At 40.8% G+C, this 12,019-nt stretch overlaps 1 protein-coding gene across 6 annotated transcripts in view; it reads right to left on the minus strand.

Moving 5' to 3' along the window:
* Positions 1-12,019, minus strand: part of MYOCD (myocardin) — a 207,655-nt gene that overhangs the window by 28,807 nt on the left and 166,829 nt on the right. The window contains exon 1 of one of the 6 annotated variants that reach the window (XM_081895050.1): positions 8,610-8,964. The exons of 3 other annotated variants lie outside the window; for them this stretch is intronic. In XM_081895050.1, the coding sequence (XP_081751176.1) occupies positions 8,610-8,664 (55 nt within the window). In that variant the 5' untranslated portion in view covers positions 8,665-8,964. Of the gene's footprint in view, positions 1-7,941; positions 8,965-12,019 lie in introns of those variants that run through there. 2 more of the 6 variants (XM_081895053.1, XM_081895054.1) reach the window with 2 other exon arrangements.

Raw genomic sequence — 12,019 nt, forward strand, 5'->3', positions numbered from 1 at the left:
TTCTACGTAAAATGTATTTTAAAAGAAATCTACAATAGTGTCAGATTTTCATAACCATTCAAATGCATCTGATGCTTCATTCGTGTTGGCAATGTTCTCATCTTTGCTGGAATTAGGTCCTGTACCAGTGACTTATCAGATAATTTAAAAGACACCATTCAGCCCTTTAACAAATTAGCTAATGGATCAAAGATTTAACCTTTCGGATATGTTTGAGGGTCTCAGCCTTTAAATCAGCAGTACTGGGTTGTGAAGAACACAAAGCTTGTCTTTTTCATCAGAACAAGCTCTGAGGAACTGGGTGGGGAAACCCTCCAATTTCCACAAACAATCTCTAAGAAATGAGCACTGGAGACAAATGGCTTCCTTGGGGCACCAGCACCCTCTTGAAAAGCTCTCATGATTTGTTTATGCTTGCACAGACTTAGCACTATAGAGGGATTAAAGCATCTGTTTGTGTGCTGCTTTAATCAGGGTTAGTCAAGGAACTTGCACACTTAAGAGATGTCACTTCGGCAGGAGAACATGGGAGGAAAGAGATAGAGAGGCGGGAGAGGCAGCTCCCAAAGGTCTGGGCTTTTTGGAAAGCATGGCCTTTTTCATGTGGTCTCAGGATGCAAAGCTTTGATGCCACTAAAACTTAACTGCAAATGCATCAAAATACTCCCCGTTCGCTGCAAAGCCCAGTATCCACAGTCTGGAAAGCAGGCTTGGATGAATGGCTGCCACCACATAATCCAATTACATCCTTTAATTTCAGTGGTTAAGAATGTCAGATCTGCACCTTAAACACATTTCCCTGGAAATAATAGGCCCCAGGAATTTCAACGGAATTTGCTTCCCAAGAAGACACACCAGAGTATTGGAATCCCAGGTGTTTAAAATGCCTGAAATGCAAAGTTGTAAAGCATGGGTAGGCAAACTAAGGCCCAGGGGCCGGATCCGGCCCAGTCGCCTTCTAAATCCAGCCTGTGGACGGTCCAGGAATCAGCATGTTTTTACATGAGCAGAATGTGTCCTTTTATCTAAAATGCATCTCTGGGTTATTTGTGGGGCACAGGAATTCATTCATTCCTGCCCCCCAAAAATATAGTCTGACCCTCCACAAGGTCTGAGGGACAAAAAAGTTTGCTGGCCCCTGTTGTAAAGCATTTCTTTTTACGGATGAGTTGCTCCAATGTTAGGGTTGCCATATGTCCTTTTTTCCAGGACACGCCTTATTTTTCATGGGTAGAGTCATCCTAGCGATCCATAGTTAAAAGTAGAAGTCTGCAAATGTGTCCTCTTTCTTTGCTCTTCAAAATATGGCAACCCTACAGGTACTACTGATTTTATTTTTAAAAAATAAAGCTGATATTTAATGCCTAATTTCATGATTGGGATTTTGCTTGCAGTGTTTGTGTTCTAAAGAATAGCAAAAGTCACAAAAAAGAGGAAAAATCAAGAGAGAAAGTGGGGTGGCAAAAAGAGAGAAAGGGGGATCGATTTTTGGCTCTCACCCTGCCCAGTGCTGACTCCAGCCCCACCCACTGCTGGTATGCAGCCCACATTCCTGAGGGAATGTGGCCCACAATAAAAAGATACAGAAGTTACCCAACTGAAGAAGAATGGACAAATAGGGATAAATAGCAATCACTGGAAGACATTGAACTGATTTCTTTCATCTGCTCTCAACTAGCAGGTGTGCTATCAGCCAACAGAACTAGTAACAGAACTAGCAAGTACTTCGATACAATGAAAATTAACACCAAAAACATTTAAGCACAAGTCCAGAATAAAGCCTTTTCCATATTGTATGTATTTGGTAAAGAGGTAAGTGCAACGATATGATAGACGATTGATTGTTTTTTAAATAAAGTGCATATAGGGATGCTTCGTAGAAACTTACTGTGGATAACACTTCAGCAATAAGATGGAATCCTTGTTTATATCCACAAATGACCCACTGGCAATTACTACTGAATGGACATGTTGTGAAGATGCCCACTGGAAAATACTTTATAGATCTGGCTTCTTTTTCCTGATGGGTTTTTAAAACAAGGCCTGTGCTTATTTCACAAACATAAACTGGCTGTTACAGAAATAGTAGGCAGGACATGCAATCATTGTTTCATTGCTTCTAGTATGAAAAAAATACAGGCTACACTGGCATCACTAAGCTATCAACTCACAATCTCTTCATAGAAGTTAGCCTGACCCCACAGATCTGTTGGCTAAGGCAACTTGCCAGTGTGTTTTGGTAGGGAGTAAAATGTATGGGTCACTCACATTTGAAGTTTGCTCCTAAGCAACAAAGCTGCAGTACAGCTGGTCAAGCCCAGCTGACATTTAATCCACAGCTATTTGGAGTTCACTAACAAGGCACAAATTAACTCTTTTTGCTCAGTTAATTTCATCTCTCAGAGATCTTGTGGTGCTCCTAGGTCACAGAAGTGAGACTAATTTGGACACTCCACCTCATAATTAAGGATGAACCTAGATAAGATGCTTGTGTATATTGTTAATCTAATATGAACAAACCCAGGATCTCTAATAGCCATTACAGTAATGTATATATTTGAGGCATGAAGGTTTCTGCTTTGAGGCAAGAGGCTGGGTTTGAAAATCATCTACCGCCTTGCAGACCAATAATTCTTTGATATAAGCTCCAGAGGTACACAAAACAAACAGGCCAAAAAAATTTCACCTTGTCCGTTCACTCAAAATTATGTATTCTTCTATTATTAGATCAGCAGTTGAAAGAGAGAATGAATTATCAATACTTCAAGAGGTTATTTCTTAATTGGTCAGAAGGTGGAGGTAAGTGTGTTCTTGTGGGGTGAGCAATAGAAATCTTTAAGAATCTGTATGTAAATCCTGAACAGTATTCCTGTTGCCTTCTTTACAGTATGTATATTTCATTCCTCCCTGTAATGTATGCAACATCTCACCACCACCAAAAAATAGCTGCACCTCCTCTTAGATTACAGTTTTGGCAATGTAGGGATGGCTGCTACTTTTCTACATTATCTACAATACCCTCGGCACCTTATAAATCGGTTGTCTTTCTCCTTGAGCATCTGAAACAACCCTGACATAATCATGGACAAGATAAGTGGGGATAAAAAAGAAAATCAGATAAGTCTTAGCCTACCTTGAGGACCTCAATGTACTTTGAGGAGTGGGCAGAATGTACTGGGGGTGGGGGGAATCTACAGTAAGAATTCCAGTAAAAAAAATATAATTATTGAAATTCAGAGTGTAAAATAAAACCACCAACTCCGATTTTTAGAACCCCAAAAGTGATAATTGAAAGAACAGCATTTACTCTTAACTTCACATGTTGCTCATTCTTTTCATCAGATGTCTCTAACCTTCAAATACTGTATTTAATTGATTATTCCTCTTCGTAACATTAGAGGGATCTTTACTCCAACTACAATGTCTTATTGCTAAAAGATCCCCTACCAGGTTCGTAATTTTAAAACAAAAACTCTACATTAACCCTAGGCGTTTAAGAAAACACTTGCTCTAACATTTAACCCCAATCTGAACTGCTAGACTATGAAATCAGCACCTCCAGTTCTTACGTCTCTCCCCACTGCCTCATAGATACTGAGGCTAAAGGAGATGGAGTACAGATGTACTGGTATTTTTTAATAATTTACACATCTGTTGCACTTGAATATGAGCATGGGAGAGCAACTCTATCATACAGGTAGACACCTGGGATTTTGCAATTTAAGGGTCACTCAAACCAGGCAGAAGCAGTAAATATGGACTCTTGTGCTGCTTTGAGCAGAGCAGCTCTCCATACGAAAACAAATTGCACCTTGTATATTTTGCAATTACAAGTTCTAGAGCACAAAACACTCTCAGCCAGCCCTGGACTCCTAGTCTGCATTGTGCAAAATGGGATTCATAGCATAAGACACCAGTAACACCCAGACTCATTTCATTTCAACATTTCACTATCTTGATGCTCTTGAGCCATCAACACTAAGTTATTGATATATCAGTGGCCCAACTCACCCACTTTTCCCATTATGGCTCCACTGGAAGTCAGAGATCTCTGTTATCTACAAACCATCAAGTATCACTTCCAACAAACAATCATTTTTCAGTAGAACTTTTAAGATTCTCCACCTATTTTATGCTAGACTCTGGAGCCCCATCTCTGAAGTTACCCAGTAAGGCTGAGGCAGTGGGCCTGGGAAGTGACATTTCCTTATGCAGCCAATCAGACTGTGGCAACTTACCCAACCTGTCCCCTCACTGATGGCCAAGCAAGTGAGAGATGACCTCTAAAGGAGTTTAATGACTTCCATTTACAGCACTCCAATAACATATGGATTTGTATTTTTTGGAGACACAATGCCATGGATAGTGTTTCCTGGGAAGAGTTAAACACTTAGCAAGAGAATTCTTGGGCCAACCTCTCGTGCTTTGTCCTATTTGATTTAAGGCAATTCCATTGATATTTGGAAGGCAGGCAAAAAGAATCATTGTTTCTGTGGAATTTGTCAGGATGACCTCAGGTTTGTGTATTTATCTTTGGTAAAATAGACAAAATAAACATACACACAAATCCTAGTCTCTTAACTCAGAAGGAAGTGGGAGGGGAGAACATGCCTGCAACATCGCTGAAGATTTTTGACATATTAGATTTATACTCCACTCAGAGCAGTGGCTTGTTTTACCATAAGTTTCACTTGAAGGCGCAAGTTTTCAATGTAAACAAGTCTTATCTGCCCCCCGCCCCCTTGGCAGAACGATATGCAAAAGAGCAGGCTGGATGACCATCTAGTGGGAATGATTAGTAATAGAGTTGGACTAGTTTACCTTTGAGAACCCTTCCAACTCTGTAAAGCACATTTCCTCCCAAAGGTAACTATAGTTAAGAGTGCTGGGAATTTCTGTTAGGCATAAACAACAGTTCCCAGGATTCTATTTTTGGGGGGTGGAGGTGCTTTAAATGTATGGTATGTATGCAACCTGTGATTATATGAAAAACTATGGCACTGTGGGTTAAACCACAGAGCCTTGGGCTTGCTGATCAGAAGGTTGGCGGTTTGAATCCCCGCAACGGGGTGAGCTCCCGTTGCTCGGTCCCTGCTCCTGCCAACCTAGCAGTTCGAAAGCACCTCAAAGTGCAAGTAGATAAATAGGTACCGCTCTGGCGGGAAGGTAAATGGCGTTTCCGTGCGCTGCTCTGGTTCGCCAGAAGTGGCTTAGTCGTGCTGGCCACATGACCCAGAAGCTGTACGCCAGCTCCCTCAGCCAAAAAGCGAGATGAGCGCCGCAACCCCAGAGTCGGCCACGACTGGACCTAATGGTCAGGGGTCCCTTTACCTTTACCTTATACTTTGTTTTATTTACTTGCTGTTAGAACAACACACTTTTTCAGTCATAGGCATGCAAAACAGCTTGCAACATTCATTAAAACTATACAGCCATCATTTTGAAAGCACAAGAGCAAACCTTGGCTGCAACATCTGGTTAGCAAGGAGAGAGCGTAACCAAGGGCCCAAAATCGGGTTACATGCTAAGCCAAACCGTGGCTTATTTCAGTGTGTTATGGGAGTAAAAAATATATATATATATTGGTGAGGAGAAAAGTGCAAGTGCCTATGTGTTTCTGTGATCCTAGTAAGCTATAGTTCGGCTCACTGTGATGTGTGAACGAGGCTAGATAAAGCCTTATGCTTGGCAGGGGACAACCTTACCCCAGAAGATGGTGGCAACTGAAGCAGCATTTTTCCACTTTAGCCTAATTCCAGGGACAGGTAAATATGGGGGAAACATTCCCTTAAAAATGCCAGGACCGTGTAGGTTTCTAAATGTCACAATCAACACTTTGAATTTGGCCAGGAAACATGTAGGTAACATGCAGAGCTCACCTAGAATTAGTGGCATGGCAGTTCTGTGATCAGCCCCAGACTAGGTGAGCTGCTACATTTTAAAGCAACAGAAGTCCTAAGGCAGACGCCTACATAGCGCAATACAGTAGTTTGAGCTGAAAGGTTACCAAAGCTTACAAGAAAATGGTTACGTCCTTGGATGAAGATCATGGTAATATTCGCAGGTCTCCAAACTATAATTCAAAGGAGGTCCTCAGTACGTGCTCTAAATAGGTCACTGGAGGTAGGATTGCAATGTACACGCCTGAACTGATGAAAGAACCACGGCTAATGGCTTATTTCAGTCTGTATACATTCATTGCCGATATTCTCATGTAGGACGTTTATGTATCATTTATATTGGCAGTAGAAATAGTCCACGATAGTAAGTCTATGATACTGTATCATACATTTTATGTACAGTAACTGTACATACAGAAACCATAATTTTTGTCACCTACAATGGTTAACGCTAGCGACAACTTCCCACCTGTACCTCAAACAAAGGCTGCTCTCCTACGTACGCTTTTTGGGGAGTAATCCCCATCAAACACAGTGGTAAGAAATTCATATACTGACTATATTTGTTATACAAAGTACTATACGCAACAAGCATTCTGCTTATGTAGTGCTACAATTCCATTTTGGAAAATTTGGGATGAAGTACAAATCGACATGAAGGACCTGTGCTCTATTTCCATGCTGCAGCTAAGGTCTATCCTCTTTAAACATCAAGGTTAGTGTTTGATCACCATGCGTATCATGCAAGAGACACCAGAGCAAAGATGCTCTTATGTTTAAACCCTTTATCTAAATTAACACTTTTCAGTTTATCGCACTCAATATGCAAGTGACCCTCAAACACATCTGCCCTGTAGCTTGGGAGTCTATGGGAATATCCATGGGATTCTAACCGTTTCCTGTTGCTGCTGTGGCCCCATTTTTAGTGCTATACTACTATTCTAAAATGCTAACTGTAAGGATCAATGTGGACAGGTTTCTACTTACAAGAAAACGTTTTTTCATAAAAGTAGCACCAAAATAAGATGGGTAACAGTCACAACAGCACCCTGTATGTCTTCACCCCAAGACAAAGAGGTGGTAATTAAAATGTGGGAAAGAGATTGGAAGAGTGCCCCTACAAAGCGACTCTGTTAGAAACTCTAAAAGAAACAAAATTTATGGGACTAAAAGAGTCATAAAGTTTACTTTTAGCCTAGAATCATTTGAAAAATATGCAATCCTACCATCAACTCTGTAATCTCTCAACCCCCAACACCCCGTCTTTAAAAATAACACCGAAATGAGTCTTAAAAACAATACTGGCTCACTGTAAAAGAATGCAATGGCCTGGAGAACCATCCCCCTTGCGTCCTCCTCGCTTCAGGAAGGTGGCAGTATTGCTTTGGGATTACTGGGTTAGAGAGCAAGCCCTCTTCTTTCCAGTGAATGGCACTGTACCATTACCATAATACACCAATGGATTCTGAGGAATGACTTATTCTCATGAAATGTGATTACAGTGATAGAGAAACCACAGCAAAGTACTGGACCCAAACTGTGTAGAACCCCAGCCAGCCAGAGTCTCTTCATTTGTACATACAACTCTGGAGTTTTCAACTAGCTGCCAATTTTATATTTTCTAAGCAAACACTGCAAATGACCACCCAGCTGCCTCAAACGTCTTCACAAAACCCTAGTGGATTAGCAACAGTACGATACGTTTCTGATCTTCTCGTTATCTCTGGTGTACTAGAGATCAAAAACCGCCACCCTTCCCCAAGCTGAGTGGGTGACATTCTGGAATGGGTGAAACATACAGGAGAATGTGATTATGCAGTACATTCACTGGATGCCCGCAGCAACAACTCGGATGACAAGAAAAGAGTGCTATTTAAAATAATAATTGGTATAGCCAAACCCAATAACGTATAAACACAAGCATGCACACAAGAACACACACTATACAATACTGAATTTATCTAAAGTTGCTGTGACCCTAAGCTTGCAATAGGACTGATTTCTATGTGACTGTCTCCTGCCTTTATTCACCATTACTCACCTTTATTCACGTTGGATGTCCTCAAAGAAGATGCCCCTAATGGGGCTTCAACACACTCTGGAGATCTGGTACATGTTTTTTTGTTGCAAAGCTTTAGAAAATGGCAATCAGTCGTTTGGCTCTAGCTATATTTCTCTGGTGATGTCATTTTAAATACTTTGCATGTTCCATTTGTTTTTTGTACTTCTAAAAAAAAAATCGATGCCTTTCTGCAAATTCATGTTTGTCCAATTAGTCACAGAACCCTAAGGCTGGCTGCCTGGATGCTGGAGTAAAGCATCAAGGCTAGGATATACAGGACAGCATCTGACTTGTATGGATGGGAGGAGATCTACTGCTTGTCATAACAGCCCTTATGGATTTTGGGTCCAGTTCTCATTCAAATATGTGGAGAACTCAGAATTGTAGAGCGTTTGGGTTTGTTTGTTTTTTAGTAAGCTGCGCCACAGACATAAATTGTAAGTAGGGAAAGAGCAGAAAGAGAGGGAGCAGACAGAAAGGAAAACGCATTTCTTCATTTGCAGAGTAGCCTCTGTGAGAGCGAGCCCATGACAGCTTTACGACTCCCTGGTTATTTTACTTGCATGCTGCTTAATAAGAAACAGCCTCCAGCTGAGGCTTGTAGTAGAGAAAAGTTTTAGGAGAAATTCTTGCCGAGTTAGCCCTACCTGATCTGAATTTGCTCCGAATCAGCATAGAATGCTCAGACCCCAGAAGTGTCATGGTGATGCCTTGTGATAATTCCCAGTGCCAGAAAGCCCCTCAATGCTCAAACCATTAACTGGCTCCAAGAAGAGAAGCTGATCACGACCAATGAATCACAATTCATCTAGCCCTCCCTTGGAGTCTAGATGATTGCAGAAAGCAGCAGAAGTGTAACTCAGGAAAGGCTTGGTCCCATCCAGCACTGACCCTCTGCGAAAGCCTACTGTATGCCCTTGCACTGTGTTGGGCTAATTAACTTTTAGCTAGCAGACCCCTCCTTTCTATCCCACCCTCCCCTCCTTTCTCAGAGTTTACTATCAGCAACATCACCGGGTGTCCTGACTGATGTCATAGTCTAGCGGGGAGCCGACTATCCCTAAAGGGTCTTTAGAAAAGACAGAAGTTTGATATCTGATCCGCTATTACTACCAACAGGAACTTGGCCAATCAAGAGCTTCCCTCCCTCTGACTGCAGGGGTTCGGAGCAGCTCTGAAATATCAACAGACTCCTGCTTAACTCTTTCCAGCATACAGAGCCTGTTGCTACCAGGAATTCAAGAGGAAGGGCTCGGCTGCATGGTTCCTGCAGTGGATTTTAATAGCTCACATCCCAAGGATGGGATTTCTTGACTTCAGCGGAGGTTTTTGGATGGCATAGTGGCTGTGTGTTAGGCTAGTTTTTGCTTTAAAGTGAATCTTTATTAATAGGTGATACAGGCATCACCTATTAATAAACCCATTGATATGTCACACAAACACAAACTAATCATCGAAAACTCACAAAACTCAGACACCCTATGTGGACACAACTTTGCTGCACAACCTTAGCAGTACAAATAACAAGAACAGAGGTCCTTGTAAGCGCATAAAGTATGTAACTGACAAAGTTCTCACCATGCATTATATCCCAAGCACCGTCACCTATATTCTGCTGACAAATCTCCATCAAAGTTCCCAAGCTCAAGTAACTGTCCTTTTAAAAAATACCTTCAAAACAATATTCCACATCACTCAGGGGCTGATTTAAAAACAGCACAAGCATCATTTTAGTTAATTATTCTTATTCATGCTTTTCAGTAAAGTCTATTCAGATATTTGAGCCCTTTTCAGGTGTAATTTATGCACATGGTGGGATGTGTATCATCACAATATTTGTAATGTCTAAAAATGGTCCTGATTATATAATATTGTGCTCAGAGAACTCTCTCTGCATGGTTGGGAACCCTGGAAAAGCAGCCTTGTTGAACACACTGTGAGAAGTCTTTGCATTTGCAGTTTTTAACAACAACAAAGTTAGTGTACACCCTGTCTTTCCACACTAAGATGCCCAAGGAAACTGTACAGATGAGAATATGTTCAGATCTTACACTGGATGCACACGGATTTGGGGTGGGGACTTTCACCACAGAGTTGCCCCTCTGATTCAATTTCATTTAATACACTATAAAACATTTGAAAAGGGCTCTGGCTGTGAGCCATCAAGTGTGGAATAATCAAGAGATTTATGAATAAATGACATATACACATGTATTGACTCTCAAAGGGTGGTAGTTTGGCTTAGCAGTTCATGTATCTCTAAGGTTTAAATATGGATTCACAGAACTCAAAAGAGACCACAAAGCCACATATTCCTTTGCAATGAGGCTTTACTCTGTTCACACATTATAATTTAAGACTTCCTCCAGTAATGAATTGTCTGACTTGGATTTTCCCCTGGTGATGTCAATTAACATTTACCTTAAGTATCAGACTCTTCAGAACAAAAGTTCTTTTCTCAGTAGCTGCTTGATATCATTAAAATGAGATTGAAGAAAGACAAAGTATAATATGTAAAGAAAAGAAGAAAATAAAAATATAGGATAGTGGATAACAGTATAGCAAGTGTCTTTTCGGATAGTCATTATTTTTTATTTAAAACTTACATTCTGCTTTAAGGGGGGGGGAATCCAAGGTAGTTCAGAAATAAACTTAAAACAAAGCTATTAATACAAAACTAGTTTAAAAGTACAATCAAAACCATTACAAAGCCATGTCTGGCCCCCCAAAAGTCCTCATAAGGAGTAACATCTTGATCAAGAAGGTAAAACCATACAGTGACTCTTTATTAGTATTAAGTGTTTAAAGACAAGCAAACAAACAAACAAACCCAGCATTTTGATTTGAGCTTTCCATGACTCAACAGACTGATCCCATTTTAAGCTAAAATTGTTGGGTCAAAACATATTTGGTTTATTTCACCAACTATTTCACCAACTATTGGCATAGTTAAAGTATTAATGTATTAGGACATTAACAAAAATACTTTAATGTTGAGTACAATAAATCTGTCGATGAAAGTAGCTGGACACCAGGCACTAGAATTCAACAAGAAACACTCTCTTTTATGTTTCATGTACTCAGAAAGACTTTCACCAGGCTTTATAAGGAGTTTGTTGTTGTTTTAACACATTTCTGTTTTAAAAACTTTTTAAGCTGGTTTCTCTGACTCCCCATAATTTATTACCTCACAATATACATCTTGGGCTGAATCCTTGCAGAAGTGCTCAGAAGAAGAAGAAGAGGAAGAGTTTGGATTTGATATCCCACTTTATCACTACCCGAAGGAGTCTCAAAGCGGCTAACATATTTCCTTTCCCTTCCTCCCCCACAACAAACACTCTGTAAGGTGAGTGAGGCTGAAAAACTTCAGCTCTGTTTCTAACAGATAGTGGTATCCCATAATGTTTCAGAAGGCAGTGTGTCGCAGGCCCTTTATGCAGAAGGACTTCTACACCAACCTTCCACAATGGATTCAAGCACAGTGCCAAGAAGCACACTTGCAGCAATGACACATGCAGTGGCTGGTATAGTAACTGCTTCTCGCAAATGAATTTTGTACAGTGGTACCTCAGGTTACAGACGCTTCAGGTTACTCCGCTAACCGAGAAATAGTACCTCGGGTTAAGAACTTTGCTTCAGGATGAGAACAGAAATTACACCGTGGTGGCGCGGCAGGCCCCATTAGCTAAAGTGGTACCTCAAGCTAAGAACAGTTTCTGGTTAAGAATGGATCACCAGAAGGAATTAAGTTCTTAACCCGAGGTACCGCTGTATTCCTCTACGAAGTTGCCCACAATTACTACAGGCAGTCAACTGAATAAGCTTGCTTCATTCATTCATGTAAGACTGAGCCAAAATGGCACCACTAATTTCAGTACTCCATCAAGACGTTTCTCATAATTCTTAAGCACCAATGGGTTCAAAGCTACCAATTTCCTGTCTTTGATTTTCAGAGGCAAGCATCTGAGTTTATGTAGCCAAAACAGCATTATCCACACACTAGTCATTTGTCAACAGACTCAGAGAATTCCCAAAATCTGCAGTGATATGAAGG

The sequence above is a fragment of the Podarcis melisellensis genome (genome assembly GCF_964234715.1).
Source record: "Podarcis melisellensis genome assembly, chromosome: 2".
Taxonomy (NCBI): Eukaryota; Metazoa; Chordata; class Lepidosauria; order Squamata; family Lacertidae; genus Podarcis; species Podarcis melisellensis.